This window comes from Dromiciops gliroides, chromosome 1, assembly GCF_019393635.1.
Source record: "Dromiciops gliroides isolate mDroGli1 chromosome 1, mDroGli1.pri, whole genome shotgun sequence".
Taxonomy (NCBI): Eukaryota; Metazoa; Chordata; class Mammalia; order Microbiotheria; family Microbiotheriidae; genus Dromiciops; species Dromiciops gliroides.
Window position 1 is genome coordinate 532836763 of NC_057861.1, and position 19811 is coordinate 532856573.

Consider the following 19811-nt stretch of genomic DNA (forward strand, 5'->3'; position numbering starts at 1 on the left):
AGGCAAACAGGGTGAAGTGACTTGCCCAAGGTTACACAGCTAAGAAGTGTCCGAGTTCCATTTTTTTTTTTTTTTGCGGGGCAATGAGGGTTAAGTGACTTGCCCAGGGTCACACAGCTAGCAAGTGTCAAGTGTCTGAGGCCGGATTTGAACTCAGGTCCTCCTGAATCCAGGGCTGGTGCTTAATCCACTGCGCCACCTAGCCGCCCCCGAGTTCCATTTTGAACTCAGGATGATGAGTCTTCCTGACTCCAGAATTATTTTCCATGCACATCACCACCTACCTGCCCTACCTGAGGATTTAGACTCCACCACACATTAGTTGCATAAAAATGGGCAAATTCCTTGATTTCTTTCCCCCTTCAATTTCCTTATCTGCAATACTTCTTCTCCTCTACTCCTGGACCTGATACAGCTGTAGGGAGGACTGAATGAACTAATGGATATTGGAGTTTTTAAAGCTACAAAGCCCTAGAAAAAAATGTCTTTTTTAAATTAAATTTTTGTTTTTTCAATCAATTTTTTTTCATCCCTGGGGAAACTAGGCTTTATCTGACTTTCCCCCTCCATCCCCTCCCCACTCACAGAAAATGATGACTCCTGGGTGGAGAAGGAGTGGTGTTGGGATAGGGCCTCCTTAAGTTTACCTGTTGCACTTCCTTCCCAGCCCACCCCTTTCATTCCATGTTTTTTGAATGGACCACAGAGAAATCAGTCCCTGAAAAGAGCAGGACCCCGGGGGACTTCTGGCTGCCTTGCCCAGCTCTTATTGTCTGCAGTGGGGTGGGGGTGGGGGAGACACACAGGAAGCAGCATTGTTCAACAAGCAGCAATTGAAAGAAACACAGGATGCCAAATTCTGGCTTGGAACAATTGTAGCCTCGGTGAAGGAGGCCCCCGTGGTGGCAGGCTCCCTCTAGGTTTGGGGAGTGGGGGTGGGAGGCCACCAGCCAATGGTGTGGCCCTTGAATACCTGGGTTCAACAAGAGGGAACAGAGCCTTCTCCCCCAACTTATAGTAACTTAAGAAGAATGGCCATTTCATTGAAAGCCTGGGGCATGGGGGAAGGAGAAGAGGAGGGTGCTGGATACTTGATGGCTATAATTAATAGCAGTTAATAACCTAAGCCTTTTTCCGGCTAAGCGCCATCCAGTCCTCTTTCCTCAGGTTTGCCCTTTGGTACAAAGAGGATTCTGATGGAAAGCTAGAAGGGATATTCTCTGGATCAGTTTGAAAAAAACCAACTCCAGCACCTGGCATAGATCCTGGCACATAGTAGATGTTTGTTGATTCTTTGTTGATGATCTAATCCAGCCTCATAACAAAAGGAAGGAAGAAGAAGAAAAAGAAAGAGGGGCCTAGACAAATTAAATGATTTGCTGGTGAAGTCAGCCTGTTATGGTGGAAAGAGCCCCAGTTTTTAAGTCAGAGGGCTTGGGTTCAAATCACATCCATGATGTTTACTACCTGTGTGGATCTTAAGCAAGGGGTTTCACTTCCCTGGGCCTCAAGCTTCCTCATCTGTAAAAAGAGAGCTTTGGACTAGATGACCTCCAAGGTCCCTTCTAACCTTTAAATTTATCATTCTGTCGTTCTGAGGCCGCTAGAATGCTAGGCCTGGAGTCAGGAAGACCTGAGTTCAAATTTGTCTTCAAATACTAGCTGTGTGACCCTGGCCAAGTCACTTAACCACTTTGTCTCAGTTTCCTTATCTGTAATTTGGATAGTCATAGCACCTACTGTTGTGATTGTAAGGAATATTATTTATATTAATTATAAAGAATATTATGATCAGTATGTGAAATTATCTAGGGGTTTCACATTGCATTTTTTTTCATTAGAGGGGCTGGAGGAAGAAAAAAACCTTGGGAACCACTGATGTAATTTAACCCCCTCATTTTACAAATGAGGAAACAGGCCAGAGCCATGTGGATCTATGATCCAGAAATGTATCAGAACCCTTTTAAAAAAATCTAGGTCTATTTGGGGCCTATACCAACTGAACAGATCAGAATTTTAGAGCTGAAAGGGGCCTTGAAGAACAGTTAGCCCAAACCCTTCTTTTTCAAGAGAGCGCCAAAGCAGAGAAAGAGGGAAATGACTCCACCAAGGTGACAGAAGAAATTAATGAAAGAGTCTGGTCTCCTGATACCTTTCTACTGCCCACAGTGCTGTAAGATTCTCTTTTCCTTTGTGCTGAATATTTGACTCTTGAAGCTCTCAGGGTATGATTCAAATCAAACAATTTATTGATGGAGTCTGTGTTCACCTAAGGGATTTGATGCTGCCCGTTTTCTCTCTCTCTCTCTACTTGAAAAGGCCTATTTTTTTTTAGTTCATGTTTGCAGCTCCACAACCAAAGAGATCACCCTTGTCCCAGATACTGTTCCATTGCACTCAAAGGAGGAAGCATTCAGTCTCCATCCCATCCTTGATCCCAAGCTAGTCAATGGTGGAGACCACACCCTCTCTGGTACCCTAGCTGTACCTCTTGGCCTCTGAGAATACAGCTAGTCTCAAAGGCTGCTAAATCTTTAGATACTGACTTAGCTGGGTGGTTCTGAAGACAGGAAGGGGAAGTCTGTCACTCATTGTGGGTAGACAGGGGCTTACCCAGTTTTCTCTTCCCTGTCAAGATGTCCCTAGGGCTTCTGATTCAAGTACTGATCTGGTCCAAGGGAAGGTGATATCGATGAATTAACATGTCCTAACAGGAAGTTAGGTCCTTCCCCTTGCTCTCATTGATTTAATGATTTAATGTGTGTGTGTGTGTTTTGTGTGTGTGTGTGAGAGAGACTCTCCCACCCCGCTCCTCAACTGCATTCCTGATGGAAGAGTGGTATAATAGAAAGGGTAATAGATTTGTAAATAGGACACCTGGGTTCAAAGCCCAGCCTTCCCATTTACTTCCTGTGGGGCTTTGGCTGAGTCACTTAACCTTCACAGATTTCTGTGTCCTCATCTAGAAGGGCAAGGGGTTGGTCTAGGCAGGCTCTGAGGTCCCATCTAATGATTAATAAACAATGTATTTAGGGCCAAAAGATGGTTGTGGATCCTGACTGCTTTCTGCTACTGTGTGACTTTGGGAAAACTACTTAACCCCTCTGTAGAATGTGTGTGTGTGTGTGTGTGTGTGTGTGTTATGATTTCTTGGGTCTTCCAGCTGTGATTCCAATCATCTTAAAAGCAGAGGTCATCTGGAAACTACAGACCCTTGTGTCTTAAGGTAACTGGAACAGCTTTCCTACTTATCTTGGAGGGCCTGGGTAGACAATGAGAGAACCCTGGCCATCCTGGAGGGCTGCTCTTTGGAAACTCCTAAAAGGGACAATCTGAATGGATTCCTTACACAAAAGATTCTGGGAGAGATTACATTTCAAAGGTGAAAGGAATCCTAGGTTTATTTATAAGGAAACTGACACCCAAGGAAGGTAAATGACTTGCCCAAGGTCTGACTCATAATAAGTTTCAGAGGTGGGATTTGAACCTGGCCCCTGACTCCACAGCCTATAGATCATCTAGTCTAATCCCTCTCATTTGACATATGAGGAAACTGAGGCCAAGAGAAGTTGACTTACCCAAGAAATCACATGGGCAGTAAAAAGGGTTGGCACTAGAACCCAGGGCTCCTAACTTCTTGGTTCTCTTCCCACAACACACTTGCTTCCAAGTTGGCAAGAAGAGGCATGGAGACAAAGAACTAAAGTGAGTTCTTGACTTGTTCTGAGGTGTGGGCAAATAACAACTCATATTTGCTTGCACTGTAAGAAGGGTTAAGCAGTTTCTTTACAACAACTCTATGAAGTAGATGCTACAAGTATTTTGGGGTGGGGAGGAGAGTCTGAATCTGTGATTTAATTTGTGTGATGAGCTCCCAGTGTGGAAATTTCCTCCACTTTGGTTGTAATTTATAGTTTTACAGAATTGCCTGAGGGCACTGAGTTCTTTCTGACTTCAAAGTCCCCATTCCCATTTTACAGGTGAAGTAACTGAGGCCCACTACTTGGTCACAAAGGTGGTTAAGTAGCAAGTGCCAAGATTCAAAACCCACATTTCCCAACAGTCCGGATGATGTTTTCCCTCCTACAAGCTTGGAAAGCCCTCTGTCCTCTCAAGACCACAGCATCGGGCAAACCAGGTATAGTTTATTGTTCCTTAACTACTTTCTGAAACTTGGCCCAGTGCTTAGACTGGGAAATTCTTTGTAAATAGGTCTTACAAATGTATTTTTTTTTTTTGGCTTTGCCCTCAAGGAGAACAAGCTGACTGAATTCTCTCTAGGTTTGAAGACCTACTTACTCATTCTTCCTCCAACCTTGCATCTCTAGGCATATCCCCCCCTCTGCACAGGGTGCTTTTCCTCTAGTCCCTACCTTTGTTACCTGTCTGTCTCTCACTTATACTGCCCCCCCATTCTTTTTGAGGGGAAAGTCTAACCAAATGTCAAACAGATTGCTCATCAGGAAATGACAGTATTCCCACTCCTTCCCTGCCACTCCAGCTTGGTCCCTGCAAAAGCCACTTATCACACTGTGGCTTCAGGGGGGAAAGGAAACTGTTCTCAGTCCCAAGCATGCTCCTCACTACTTGGCATTCTGCCCACCAGAGGCCAAGGCCATTGAACACCTGCCCCCTGCCACCACATCATGGGTCCCACTACCTCCAGCCATGATGCCCCTACCTGACCATCATTCAGAAAATCCGGGCTCCTTAGTCATTTTTCCAACCTGATTACTTTAATTATCCCTCTAGGGAGACCACCAGCAGCTTGTGGAGCCCAAGAACTCTTTACTTCCTGTGGGCTGGATGCTGACTCTTATTACCTTTTCTGCTGAGGTGGCCAATAGCAACATCCCTGGGCTTCTGACTGAAGGCAATGAGACTCGGGCTCAGGCAGCCCCTGGAGTTGGGTCTGAGCCCCTACCTGGCTTTGGAAGACTCAGAGCTTATATCTCTCTTCCTCCAGTTTGCTGTGCACACAGTAGCCTGGCCTTACTGAGGAAAAGGCAGAGCCACTGCCAAGTAGGCACTGGGGGATTCTGGCTAAATTAAGCTCAGTCAAGCCAAGTCGTTAGCCCTCAGGATGGGGCCAGGGGCCAACGCACCAGGATGAACTCAAAGGGCTGCCAGGCTGGCTGGGGAAGCGAAGCGTGTGCTCCGGAAGGAAAGGAAGGCCAGCTAGCCATGGTCCTTCCCCTCGAAGCAGCAGGGAAAGTCATCTTCTCTTTCTGCTCTGGGGAAGCCAGCGAGGCTTTCATCTGATGATCTTCAAAAGGCAAAAAGCCTTCCCTTCCCTGCAGAGAGATTTGAGGGGGGGTGGGGTGGGGGGTACAGAATAGGGTGTGACACAGAGAGGCTGACTGACATCCAGTCAGTTATTGGCCCATGCCAGTTCTGGGATGCTGGCATCTTGCCTCCGGGTTCTCATCAGTAATCATACAAAGCATTCTTTTTCCTATACCTCCTTGTTCCCCCACTCCCCCTGACCTTGTTCTTCCCCAAAGAAAAGAAACAATTTCTCTCCATCCCCCCTCCCCAAAAGGAGTATTGATTGTTGATTCTGTAGTGATGTAAGTCTGGACCTATCTTTTTTTTTTTTTTTAGTGAGGCAACTGGGGCTAAGTGACTTGCCCATGGTCACACAGCTAGTAAGTGTTAAGTGTCTGAGGCCAGATTTGAACTCAGGTACTCCTGACTCCAGGGCAGGTGCTCTATCCACTGTGCCATCTAGCTGCCCCCCCCCCTATTTTTTTAATGTAGTCCAGCATACCTGGGCCAGCTCAGAATTCACCCTTCCTTCTGAGGGATTATATTTATTCTTGTTCTTGCACTGAAAATTCTTCCACCCTCCCTCCCCCCTTTGTTTAAGCATCAAACCCAGGGTATAGGAACTCTCTCCAAAGAGGAGAGATAAGAGGATGTTATGCATTCCCTCCCTTCCCTGCCTGTCTGTCATCTGCTTGAATGCTACATGAGGACAGGAGGCTACCTCCTTCAAGTAGGCAAGACAAACCCCGAGGATGTCATGTCATTTGGCAGATATCCCAGTGGGTGTGGGGTTTTCATGGGGGGGGAGGAAAGTGGAAGAAGAGAGGAGAGGACACAACAGATCCCTAAAAACAGTTCATCTTACACACACACACACAAACACACGCACACACACCATCAGGTCCCTTTGTCATTACTTAGATGAGGGCCTATTACCTAAAGCAGGGCTAAAGCTCTCTGAGCAGAACAGGAAGAAGATAGATGGTGAGGGAGCTAACCTATCCTTCTGTGGCAGAGTCGTGCAGAAAGCAAAACTGATGATACTTGCTTGGGCCTGCCCACTTCCTTTCCGACGTGGATGCTTCTGTCCCTCTCAGAGCTGCCCGAACCCTCCCCCTCCATGAAAAGCCCCATCCCCAAAATAATCCTAGGACTGTGTGACTTTGGACTAACCAATTAAGATTCTTGGGCCTCAATTTCCTCATCCACCTGGACACCTTCTATTAACAAGCATGTAGTAAGGGACAACCATGTGCCAACCAAGTATGGTCACTATGTGGCAAGACAGTGAGCTAGGCCATGGGCTAAACAATTAGGTATGGTATAGATCCACCTTTCAAGAGCTTACAGTCCCATGTTGGGGTTGTGGTGGGTGGTTGCAGAGGAGAATCCAGCATGAACATAAAGAACCCTGTTACAAGGAAGATTGGCAAAGGGCTAGGAGAAATTTTGGGTAGGAGAGATCACTTTAGTTGGGACAAGGGTAGGAGGATGGGGAAGGAAGGAACAACAGTTCCTAACAAGGGAAGGCTTGATGGAGGAGGTAGGACCCCAGATGTAGAAAGGGTGTTTGTGCAAGAGGAGAATTCATTTCAAGCCCAGGAGATGGAGTGAGACCAGGCACAGACAAGAGCAGACAGAGCAAGAAGACAGAACAGGTTAAGAGTAATGTCTCAAGTTTACGCAGTGCTTTTTAAAGTTGGAAAAACAGGCTGGAGCCAGTTTGTGAAACTTCCAACATCAGAAGTTTATCTTTTATTTGGTGGGCAATGGGGAGCCACTGAAGGTTCTAGAGAGAAAGGGTGATGATTAGAATCTATAACACTTGGCCAGTTGACTGCATAGAGCAGGTAAATGACTCCATGTACTGATCTGAAAGGGAGAGGCTATTGGGGGAGCTCTGAGAGGGCGGAATCCACATATCTACAACCCAGCCCTCAACCCTTTCTTTTGAGCCAGAGGGATCCCCATATTTCCCAGGCTGAGAGAGGACGCCTGCTATCCCTTCTCTGAGAAGCTAGGGGAACAAAAGCAGCCTGTCAGTCCTTTCCTGGAACCCCTCCTTCCTCCCTAATCACCCCCCACAGGTCACTTTCTTGGCTTGGAGGCCAGGTCAGTGTGGAAGGCCAGGATGATTCCCACCCCCTGGCCCACGCTCTCCTCTCAGGCTGGCCTGGGGGATTCTGACAGCTTCAACTCTCCCCCAAACGCCTGTCCCTCAAGTTCAAGTGGTCTCACAAGGCTTGTCACTCAGTGGGGCCCAGCGGGGATGCTGGGAACGCCAACAGCCCCCCTCCCAGGCCTGCCAGGCCCCCTTATCTCTAGGCAACCTGACCGGGACACTGGGGCTCGGAGCTCCCGGGTTCCCATGGCAAGCGGCACACAAGAAGGCACAACGCCTTTTCTCTGCGCCCAGAGAAAGAGGCTTTGTTAACTTGCCCAGGGGGGACAGCGTGAGAGCTAAGCCTGGGGACTCTGGGAATCCAAACAGCCAGGACAGAGGAAACAAAAAAACTGCATTCTCGCCGCTTGCATTCCCCCCCCACCCCCAATGAAAGCTTCAGCCCTTGAGAAAAGGGACCAAGTCTTTCTCAGGATGACCAAAGACTAGGCACTAAGTGCCCAGGGGATTGAAGGCTGTGTTCATAAACCCTTCCCTCCTCCCCATCCTAAGGCCCATTCCAGAGGACGAAGCAATAGGGGCTGAGGGATGGTTCAGAAATAATATGCATGTTTAAAAACACCCCCGGCACAGGGCTAAGCCTTTCTCAGCCTCCTCTACTCTTCCTAGTACAGGCTAGTTGACACACAGACTATACTTTCTGCAAGCCCCTGTTCTGATGCCATCATTCCCATCTGTCAATTTCCTTTAGTTTAGGAGAAGGAGGAAGGGGACTTGTGAGTCTGGACTAATCCACATCCCGAGAAAAGCTTTGGTGGGAAATGGTGCTGTAAGAAAGGATAAGTCAGACCATTCGGGGCCTGCCATCCCCAAAAGGGTAGGGGAGGAGAGAATCCCCTCTTTCTGAGGTTCTCCAAGCAAGGGCTGGAAGGCCACTTGTTGGTTTTGTTATAGTAGGTAAGAGCAGCACCACCTGTGTTGTAGCCAGAATTTAGGAATCGCATCTTTGGAAGGGATTTGGTTTTACTTAGAGGTATGAAAGCCTAGAGGAACCAAGAGATCTGTCCAGGCTCACACAGCTTAATCAATGGCCCCCTGGAAGCAGCCATTAGGTGGACATTATCTTGCCACCAGTGACTGGCTCTGCTCCCCATCCTGGTAGGCTGTCACAGGGGGTGAGGAGTCTGTCCTGGGGTCACCAGAAACCTTAGGGATGGAAGCACTGTCCCCATCCACCAAGGAGAGACACCCCCATCCAAGGCCTTTTAGGAGCCCATTCAAAGCCCTCAAGAGCCAAGATATAGTACCAAGACTAGCAGTACACAGGTAATAACCAGCAAAGAGTACTAACAGCTAGCATTACTAATAGCTATAACACCAACACTTCAGTAGATCTGTGAAAACCAGGCCTCTGTAGTAGAAACTGCTGGTATTATTATCACCTTTTTATAGATGAGGAAATTGAGGTTTAGAGAGAGATTGGCTCGAACCCTTCAACTTCGTTACTTCCCTCCCCGCCCCCCCCCCCCAAACCTCTCGAGCCAGTCATGACAAACCCTACCTGATTTCCAGCCCTTCTCTACAACCTGCAAGCTAAGCCATGGGTTTGGAGCTTTATTTCAAGACCATGAAAAAAACAATTTTTTTTTGGCGGGGTGGGGGTGTGTAGATCTTTAAAGCTCAGGCAGTACCCACTTCCCCAAACACAAAAAGAAAAACATTAGGGAACGCACGTACGATCTTAGGGGTGGGGGAAGCGATGAACAGGAATCTCAATCCGGGTTATAATCAGTCTGCCCAACTAAGACTCCCCATCCACGCCCGAGGTGCCCCCTAGGCAACCAAAAGGTTAGATGGGGCTTTTGTCTTGCCCTCTCTCCGGTTGCCTCTAGGGGGTGGGAAAGGAGGACGAAAGCCAGCTCGAAGGTGGCTGAGGACTTCTAGCTTCTCCATTCATTCCCGCTGCCTTGGCTGCCTGCCGGCACTTTCCAAGTCTGGGGACTAAGCTGACCTTCCTCAGGACACTTGGGCCACACTGAGGGTGAGGCAGAGTCGGGAGAAGGTTATTGGTGGGGTGGAAGAGGATCACATTATCCTCCAAACCAATTAGCTGAGACCCTTGTTTTTCCATCAGAGTAGGGGTGAATATTGTTTGGGGGGGGGAGTTGGCATCTAAAAAACCACCTGCGATAAAAGTATTATCTCACGTGTGCGTGAGCGGTCGCTCGGGGTGAGATCCATCCCTCAGGACCAACAGCCCCCATTACAAAGTGAAAAGCACTGTATCTCATTTAAACGTTTCGGCGGCGTTAACTCCAAGACTCCCTCCCCACCCCCAGAGGAATTAGGGAGACACACTAGCCGGGTGCAGCAGGGGCGGGGGCGGGCGGCAGAGGCTTGAAGTGTGTCTGGATGGAAGAGGAGGGGTGTCCGGGGGTGGAGCGGGGAACGAGACGGGCCCTGCGGGCGGGCGGGCCGCCACTCGCCAACAGGTCCCGACACTTGACTCGGCGCATCCCTGGCATAGTTTGGCACCGAGGCCCGCTTACCTTTGCCAGGCGGAAGGCCGGGCCTTATGCCTCTGGGGCCCCAGATTGTCCCTCAGGCCTGAGATAGGGGATGTTGAAGGGAGATTTGATACACCAACCCCAGGCTACAGATTTTGAGGACAGGGGAGAAAAATATTCCCTTCTGGGTCTTTTTTTTTCGGGGGGGGGCCGGGGTAAGGGAGAAGGGAGAAGAGGAAAATATTACTCTCGCAAGAAGAAAAGGGGAATAAAACTGCTTTCCTTAGAAGCTTAGGAGTTTGGAGGAGGCAAAATTTCCCCTTGCTTTGAACAAGGTATTTCCCTACTTCGTATTCTTTGAAGGGATGAAGAGAGCACGGTGTTCCTCTTCCAGATGTTTGCGGGGGGCGGGGGGGGGGTGATTTGACGGATGTGGTGCAAATGTTTTGGGCTTCAAGGAAGGTGCTGGAAACTCACCATCTCTTTATTCCTGGAAATCCAGGTATCCAGCAGCAGGTCCAGTCGGGATCTGTGGAATTTCTTGGTGGTCTTGACTGCGATGAAGACGTCTCTGGGGAAGAGCTGCTCCATCTGGGGCCTGGGGACGCTCTCGAGCGCTGAAGCTGCCCCAGCCAGGGGTCCCACGTCCCTCCTAGCTCGGCTCAGTTGGCCGAAATACTCCGAGAAGCTGCGGACATCTCCGGAGGAGCCAGCCGCCCCTGCCAGGGAGGCGGCGGGCTCCTCCTGGGGCTGAGGCGGGGGCGGTGGTCCCCGCCCCAGGGGTTCGCCGGGACCCGCCAGGCTCTGCAGGGCTCTACGTCCTACCTCGCCCCCAGGGAGCTCCTCCTCCGGCGGCGGCGGCGGCGGCGGCGGCGGCGGTGAGCGCTGCCGCAGCTGCTGCCTCTGATCTACAGTCAACACCAAGAGGCAGGCGAGCAGGGCTCCCACCAAGGACAGGAGCAGGCGGCGGCCGCAGCCCTTGAGCATCTTCCTGCCGCCTCGATTCCGCGCGCAGCTGGCCCGATGTGCGCCCAGAACTGGAGGGGCGCCGCGAGGGCGATCCGGCTCCCAGTTAGCCCTGTGGTTTGGCAGAGGGAGTCGAAGGAGGGGATGGGGCGACGGCAACGCGGGGAACCTCTCAGGCACTCTCGGGACGCCTGCCCTTCAGCTCCTCGCTCGCTCGCTCGCTACCTTAGCCAGCCCCTAGCTCTAGCTGCTTCGGAGCCTCCGGCTTCGTGGGTGCTGCAGCTGACTTAGCCGCCAGCCGCAGGCAGAACCCCCTTATTTAATACTTCCTCTCTTGTGGCTCCGCCTCTGGGGGCGTGGTCTATGGTTTGAGTCCCGCCTCTTTCCCCATAAAGCCGGCTCTGGGTCTACGGGAGTGTGTAGGGAGCGTTGCTGGGGCTCCGCCCCCAAGTCTTATTCGGTCCCTCCCCTGCGTCCCCCACTCCCCCCCCCCGGTCCCACGTGGGTCCTCAGCAGGGGGCTGGGAGAAGCGGCTGGGGCAGCTGTGTGGCCCCCTGTGCCTCCCGCCCTCTTTGCACACCACACACACACGCACGCTCTTTCACACACACTTTTTTTTTTCTCTCCTTTTCTTCCCCTCCCACTGTTCCTCCTTCCCCTTTCCCTCCTCCCCCTTCCCACCTCTGTCTGTCTTCTTGTCTCGGAATCTAGGAGCCTCCCTCTCTACTTGTTACAGGAGACCGAATTGGGAAGTGGACAGGCTTGGTTTTCTGCGCCATCGCCCTTTCCCCAGCTGGAGCACACACAGCTTCTCCTTTCTGCACCCTTTTTACGTCCCCAGTGTTGTAGACGAAATTCCGGCTCAAGCTGGGCGAAATCACCCAGCCTGGACTTCCTTCCAACCCCGAAAGTCCCACATTCAATGGGGAAAGAAGGACAAGGATCCGTATTTACATAACGCTGGCTTTCCACACGTGATCCTCGGGATACCCCATATGAAGGTGACATGCTATCAGAAATATTAGTGTCCCTATCCCACAGATGAGGAAACAGAGGCCCCAAAAGGTAACAGTTGGAAGGGAGAGGCAGGACATGGAAGCCAGGGCTTCTGCTTTCAACTGTGGTACCCTTTCCATCACAGCTGCCCCAAGCCGTCTGACACCTGGGTCTCAGACAAGGATTGAAGGAGAGAGAAGGAGGTGACCTTTGTACGCGGCAAAGCACCTTGGGTTGATTGGCTTCCCGGAGCTCTAGGAAAGAGACATTTCTCCAACCCATTGTACAAATTAACCAAGGAGCCTTTCATTGTGTTTACTAAGTGCATACTACTGTGTTCATTGGCGTTGAGCATGCAAAGACAACAAAAATGGATATATCCCCTGCTTTCAGGGAGATTGGATTCTATGGGAGAAACAACATATACACCTATAAGCAGATACAAAATTCAGAGGCATGAGGAAGAAGAGAATCCCATGGGGGAAGTGATTGAATAGAACAAACAGCGACACCGGGAATACAAACCCAAGCCTCTGGGCTTACTTTGCTGGGGAATTTTCCAGCTGCCTTTCCACTCCCCTTTCTTCTGAGAGCTCTTAAAGTTGAGCCCTTTCTCCTCCCTCATCAAGGGACTAGAGAATTATCCTTTAGGTCCTCATTTTTTACCCCTGGCTAGAACACAACTCACAATTCCATGCCTGCTTAGCTGAGTCTAGAGCCTTGAGAAACTATCCCAAAGAAAATAAAGTGTGCTTTTTTTTTGTCAGACCATTCGGTGAGGTTTGCAAAATATGATTGTCGTAGACCTAGAGATCTGGGTGGCTTCAGCATTTTGCTCATTTCCTAACCCTTTCCACTTGAGTAAAATTATCAGTGATAATCACAACTTAAATTTATATAGCTTTTTCCTCACAACTATCCTTTGAAGCTGGCAAGGTAAGAATTATGCCCATTTTACAGATGAAGAAATGGAGGAGGGTCAGCTAGATGGCGCAGTGGATAAAGCACTGGCCTTGGATTCAGGAGGACCTGAGTTCAAATCCAGCCTCAGACACTTAACACTTACTAGCTGTGTGACTCTGGGCAAGTCACTTAACCCCAATTGCCTCAAAAAAAAAAAAAAGAAGAAGAAATGGAGGCTCAGAGAAATAAAATGGGTTTTCCCCCTTTCAGTTTCTTCCAATCCACAATCAACACAACTGCCAAAGCGAAATTCTTAAAGCACCGGTCTGCCTATGTCACTCTTGCTGCTGACTGTTGCTCTCCTATGACCTTAAACAAGTAGTTTTCCCTCCTTGGGCCTCAGTTTCATCATTTGTAAAATGAAGGAGTTCTGAGGTCCTCTAGAGCAATGGTGTCAAACTCACATTGACTTAGAAAAAAACCACATATTGATTTTATCTGTTGTATTTTTATTTTGTTAAGCATTTCCTAATTACATTTTGTTTTGTTTTGTTTTGTTTTTCTGCAGGTTGATGAGGGTTAAGTGACTTGCCCAGGGTCACACAGCTAGTAAGTGTCATGTGTCTGAGGCCGGATTTGAACTCAGGTACTCCTGACTCCAGGGCTGGTGCTCTATCCACAGCGCCACCTAGCTGCCCCTGTATCAAACTTTTCTATTTGGCTTTTAAAGTCCTTCACAATCTGGCTCCAGTCTACCTGCCCAGATTTATTGTATGTTTACTGCCTTCATGAACTCTATAGTCCAACCAAAATGGACCATCTTGTATTTCTAGGTCTTCACAGACTGTCTCCTGTTTCTGGAATGTAATCTCTCTTCATCTCTCTTCCCTCTGCTTCTTAGAATCTCCAGCCTCCTTCAGTCTCCTCCTCCTTCTCCTCTTCCTTCTTCCTCTTCTTCTTCTTCTCCCCCCTCCTCCTCCTTCTCCTCCTTCTCTTCCTCCTCTTTCTTCTTCTTCTTCTCCTCCTTCTCTTCCTCTTCTTTCTTCTTCTTCTCCTCCTTCTCTTCCTCCTCTTTCTTCTTCTTCTTCTTCTCCTTTTCCTCCTCTTTCTTCTTCTTCTCCTCCTCCTCCTCCTCTTCCTTCTCCTTCTCCTCCTCCTCCTCCTCTTCCTTCCTCTCCTTCCCCTTCTCCTCCTCCTCCTTTTCCTCCTTCCCCTTCTCCTTCTTCCCCTGGCACCAAACTCCACAAAGCTAGTTCTTGGTAAATTCTTGCTGATTGGTTGGTTGACTTTCTTCTTAAAATCACACAGTGGATAATTGGCAGCACCAGGACTGGAACCCAGATTTGTACTCTTTCCATTAAATAATAAAATGCTGAGAAGATTTAAGTTCCTGAAATTCTTGGGAACCAATACTCTATTGGACAGAAGGCATTTGTAGCCTATCGTTGCTGTCATGACAACAATAAATAGCATCAATAATGATAATATAGTAATATTCGTAGCTCTCAAGTTAAATGGCCCTTCTCTCCTCCCCCCATTAGCTTCCCTTTTTTCTTCCTGATGTGTGGCAGCTGTGGGGCCAGATGCTGAGGAACAGTAATCCTCAGCCCCTCCTCTCAACTTGGTGTCAGAACACAGAATGAGTTCCCCTGCTGAGAAGTGTGCCCCCCCATCTTCCCTTTCCCACTTTTTGGTGTGGGGGACATTTGTCCTAAAGGGGGGCAGGGCAGGCAGAACGGAACTTTGAAATAGGGCCAGAAAGGTGCTGGGGCTGAGGAGGGGGCTGGCCAGGGGAGACTTGGGTGAGAAGTCTGACAGCTCAGTTCTCAGAGTGTGCCTCTGATAGGAATGTGTGGAAAACAGCTGGATGGGGGAGAGAAGGGACAGGCATTTAGGGTTTGCCGTCTGCTCTGAGGGTGGGAAACAAAAGGGGCCTTATTGAAGCCAATCAGTAAAACTGCTGGGGCTGACCCATATGGCCCAAGGATGTGGGAGACCTTTGCCTCTTGGGGTTTCTCCCCTCCCCTGCCAAATCCCATCAGCTGGGTCTTCTTTCCTTTCTTCTTCCTTTGGGCCTCAACTCTCAATGTGGGGAGGGAGACCCCCTTTTTAAGAAGAGCCCCACTCTCTCTCGTCTCTCTCTCTCTTTCCTCTGTTTGCCGCCGCCATCATGGACACCGGCCGCGTGCAGCCCATCAAGCTGGCTCGGGTCACCAAAGTTCTGGGCCGGACCGGTTCTCAGGGCCAGTGCACCCAGGTGCGCGTGGAGTTCATGGACGACACGAGCCGCTCCATCATCCACAACGTGAAAGGCCCCGTGCGGGAGGGAGACGTGCTCACCCTGCTCGAGTCGGAACGAGAGGCCCGGAGGCTGCGGTGAAACCCGCCGGTGGAGGCCCCTAGGCTGCTGCTTGTGGAAGGACTGCTAAGAGATATGTAAAATAAAGTTTTGTCTTAAAAAAAAAAAAAAAAAAAGAAGAGCCCACAAATTTTGCTTGGGGGCAGTCTGGCCCTCTACTACTTGTATTCCCTCTAAGTCTTGGAAAGAATTGAGAGGTGGGGGGCAGCTAGATGGCACAGTGGATAGAGCACTGGCCCTGGAGTCAGGAGGACCTGAGTTCAAATCCGGCCTCAGACACTTAACACTTACTTACTAGCTGTGTGACCCTGGGCAAGTCACTTAACCCTAACTGCCTCACTAAAAAAAAAAAAAGAATTGAGAGGTGGGTGGGTGGAGAGCAGGAACCATCTGTGCAGGATGACTGAGAGGGCCAAGGTTAGTCCAGGAATTGTCCACCTGGCATTCTCTTCCCTATGTCAGGGTCTGCAGTAGTGAGTCTATGTCCTGTCGAGTCTAGAATGCTTATCAAGGGGTGAGCAGATTTGTGGCACTGGGACTCACCAGCCCAAGAAACCAGGGTCAGGATTCTCAGTTCTCTTCCTTGAAGGCCTGGGACCTGAGGGTTGGGTGGATTCTGAGAATATGGCTGTGTGCAAGCCAGAACTTCCCAGGGCCAGGCTGCTTGGCAGATGCCAAGGCAGCTTTAGAAGTGTATGCAAAATACCCTTTGACCCAGCAATTCCACTTTTAGGTCTTTTGCCCAAAGAAATCATGGAAGGGGGAAAGGGACCCACATGTACAAAAATATTTATAGCTGCTCTTTACGTGGTAGCAAGGAATTGGAAGTTGAGGGGATGCCCATCAATTGGGGAATGGCTGGACAAGTTGTGGTATATGAATACAATGGAATACTATTGTGCTGTAAGAAATGATGAGCAGGAGGAGTTCAGAGAAACCTGGAGGGTCTTACGTGAGCTGATGATGAGTGAGATGAGCAGAACCAGAAGAACATTGTACACAGTATCATCAACATTGAGTGTTGATCTACTGTGATGGACTATATTCTTCTCACCAATGCAATGGTACAGAAGAGTTCCAGGGAACTCATGATAGAAGAGGATCTCCAAATCCAAGGAAAAAAAAAAAGAACTGTGGAGTATAGATGCTGATTGAACCATACTATTTCTTTTGTTTTGGGTGCTGTTGTGTTTTTTTTTCTATTTTGAGGTTTTGCATTACTGCTGATTTTTTCTCTTGTAACAGGATTAATGCAGAAATAGGATTAATGTTATTATGTGTATATATATCTATATCTATATGTATATGTATATAGATATATAGATATAACCTATATCAGATTACCTGCTGTCTAGGGGAGGGGGGAGGGAGGGGAGGGAGAGAGAAAAATCTGAAATTGTAAAGCTTGTATAAACAAAAGTTGAGAACTATCTTTACATGTAACGGAAAAAATAAAATACCTTATATGTAAAAAAAAAAAAAAGAAGTGTATGCAAAAAGGGGCAGCTAGGTGGCACAGTGGATAAAGCACTGGCCCTGGATTCAGGAGGACCTGAGTTCAAATCTGGCCTCAGACACTTGACACTTACTAGCTGAGTGACCCTGGGCAAGTCACTTAACCCCCATTGCCCCGCAAAAAATAAAAAATAAAAAGAAGTGTACACAAAAGCACCATTGGACAGTCTCCCTGCCCTTCCAAGCCCAGCTGAAGTCCCTTCTCCTTCATGAAGCCTTCCCTGACAACCGAGCCCCGGTGGCAGTGGACCTAGCACCATAACAGAAATCACTGGAGTAACAAGACAAACATAAAACAACCGCTGCCCTTTAAGGTTTAATACTCTATTTGGAGAGACAAGAATAATGCAGAGGTAATAATTAGAGAAGAACAGAAGGTATGGCATAGGAACAAGTGTCAGATTGTATGGCTCAGACTTTATGGCAGGGATTTATGGGAAAGAGTGTGCTTGATATAGTGGATACACCCTTGGGCTGGAGAAGCAGAACTTCTCTAATAGTAGAAAAGAATCTTGAGTCAGAGGCTGGCTTCAAATCCCAGTCCTGCTATTTACTAGTTACTTAAATGTCTCTGGGACTCAGTGTCCTCACCTGTAAAATGACACGGTTTAACTAGATGGTTTCTAAGGTCCCTTCCAGTTCTAGATCTGTGATCCCATAATTGGAATGAATGAATAAAAAAGCATTGATTGCTCAGTCTGGGCACAGGACTGATGAGCAATAAGGGAACTCACGTTCTTAGGGGCGAGATAACATGTATGTCTATTTCAGCAGCAAGTCGGATGGAAAGATCCCTTGGTTCTCAGAGCGTAGCTGCAAAGCGGATGGTAATGGCTCTTCTTTAATGAAATTTCCATTGACAAAACCCGTATCTGTTTCTGATGAAGACCGATTGGAGGGTGGCAAGGACTTGAGTGGCTAGCAATTCATTTTCCATGTCTTTGGTAGCTGTGGCTGCTGAAGAGATGGGGGGCGCGTTGTGTGGTGTGCTGCTGCAGAATCTATAGAGGAAGTTGTTAAGTCATGTCTCCATAAGAATTGCTCCCTTGATTCATGGCTGGGGAGGGGCGGGGATGGGCTATTATTCCTGGGACTCTTGAGCTCAAGGTCCTAGGCTATTGGTAGGTAGGTAGTCAGGGTGGTGGTAATGGTTTGATTTGCCTTGTCCATGCTGATTCCAATTGCTCCCGAGGGGTGATTTGCCGCTTCAGCTAGGCTAGCTTGTCTGCCCAGTCAGTGGGCTTTGGATGTCAGTTTCCACATCTTTAAAACGAGGCGGGAGGGGGGGGGAGGGGTGCAGCTAGGTGGCACAGTGGATAAAGCACTAGCCTTGGATTCAGGAGGACCTGAGTTCAAATCTGGCCTCAGACACTTGACACTTACTAGCTGTGTGACCCTGGGCAAGTCACTTAATCCCTGTTGCCTGAAAAAAAAAATGAGGGAGTTGAGATAGAGGGCCTTTAAGGTCCCTTCCAGGTCTGAGTCCATGATCTTATGACATTTATATGGTATTTTCTTTACGGTAACCCTGTGCTTTAAGTCCTACAAGTATTTTCTCCATTTTACAGATGAAGGAACAGAGACTCCTAAAGGCTAAGTTGTCTACAACCGCGAAGTTGGTTAAGCATCATAGCCTGGATCTGAACTCGGTTGTTGTAACTCCAAGTTCAGGCCTCTCTATATTGTATCACACAGCCTTTTAAATCACTTCCCCTACTTAGGGTTCAGTTTCCTCACCTGTAAATTGAGGGGGTTGGAGGAGATGATCTCTTGGGTACTTTCCAGCTGGGTGAGTCTATGATTCAGTACAAATCATACTGAACCCAGGGAATTCAGGAAGGCAGCAAAGCATGAAATCGCTCATAGAGATTGAATGGCTATGGAGGTTGAACTAAGTGGGAGGAGACCATTCTTATCAACTGTACTGATTTGGGCTCCCTCCCTTTGGTTGTCCCCACCTAGAACGATAACTTCTCACATATATGTGGTAGCACTTGGATGTTTACTTTCTTCTCAATAACCCTGAGAGATAGGGATGCTAAGCCTCATTACCCTTATTTTATAGGCGAGAAAACAGAGAAATTTGAAATCTGTGCTTGATCTCAGAGTCCTTGATCAGAGCCAGGATTCAAAACCTGGTCTCCTAACTTTGAGTTGAACCGTTTTTCTGACACACCACACGGCTGCTTGCCTTACTATAAAACCTGGCCTTAAACTCCAGGAAGCTTTCTCAGATCTACCCCTACCTGACTGATTGCTCAGCTACTGATACTCATGGATGTGGTTGGCTTTATGTTGAATTGTGTTGAATGAGACATACATTTTTGGACAAAGCAAATGTGAGAATTTGCTTTGCTTGACTACAAATATTTGTTATGAAGATTTGCTTCCCCCACCCCCCATTCTGCAAGATGCCTTGCCCTCCCTACTCTAGCAGCTTTCTCACCTTGGCAGATCCCTCCTTTGGGACCCTTCTGATTGTTCAGTCCCCGTCCCAAAACCTCCAATTTAAGGAATAGGCCCAAGTCCATGTTCACTCCTTAATTCCTCTCTGGGCTTTGCCTGATTCTCTGGACTTCTTTTTTCATCCTGATACTATGAAGTCACCAGCTGCTTACCCATCTCTCCTTCAGTTTCCTTTTACATATTGTCTTCCTCCACTAGAATATAAGCATGTTGAAGGCAAGGACTAGCTTTCTTTTTTTGTTTGTTTGTTTCTATTTGTAATCCCAGTGCTTAGCATAATGCTTGGTAGCAAATAAGCTTTAATAAATATTTGCTGGGGGGCAGCTAGATGGTACAGTGGATAAAGCACCAGCCCTGGGTTCAGGAGGACCTGAGTTCAAATCCAGCCTTAGACACTTGACGCTTACTAGCTGTGTGACCCTGGGCAAGTCACTTAACCCCCACTGTCCCACCCCCAAATCAAATCAAATAAATATTTGCTGGACTTGATTTGCTTCTCTCTCTCTCTGTCTCTCTGTGTCTCTGTCTCTTTCCAAATGGGAGTAGGGGAAAGGTGGGAGAAAAAAACTTAATGCTTGTTAAATAAAAAAATAAAATATATTCAATTGCATTTGGTTAAATAATGTTTTTTAAGCATTTTTGTGTTTTCACATACAATCAGTCCATCTTTCCTCATTTGATCAGAAGCTCTGAAGGCAATGATCATGCA

At 48.2% G+C, this 19811-nt stretch overlaps 2 protein-coding genes across 2 annotated transcripts in view; one reads left to right on the forward strand and one right to left on the reverse strand.

Annotated features, from left to right (window-relative positions):
* Window positions 1–11150, reverse strand: part of LFNG (LFNG O-fucosylpeptide 3-beta-N-acetylglucosaminyltransferase) — a 30173-nt gene extending 19023 nt beyond the window's left edge. The window contains exon 1 of the mRNA XM_043979026.1: window positions 10375–11150. Within this exon, the coding sequence (XP_043834961.1) occupies window positions 10375–10884 (510 nt within the window). The 5' untranslated portion in view covers window positions 10885–11150. The remainder of the gene's footprint in view (window positions 1–10374) is intronic.
* A 3743-nt stretch (window positions 11151–14893) lies between these two features.
* LOC122734818 (40S ribosomal protein S28-like) lies at window positions 14894–15237 on the forward strand. The gene has a single exon (XM_043975920.1). The coding sequence runs from the start codon at window positions 14933–14935 to the stop codon at window positions 15140–15142; it is 210 nt and encodes a 69-aa protein (XP_043831855.1). The 5' UTR covers window positions 14894–14932; the 3' UTR covers window positions 15143–15237.
* Window positions 15238–19811: the final 4574 nt, after the last annotated feature.

What these genes read in the sequence shown, in the direction of transcription:
- LOC122734818 (XM_043975920.1), top strand. Translation starts at nt 14,933, where the DNA reads ATGGACACCGGCCGCGTGCAGCCCATCAAGCTGGCTCGGGTCACCAAA.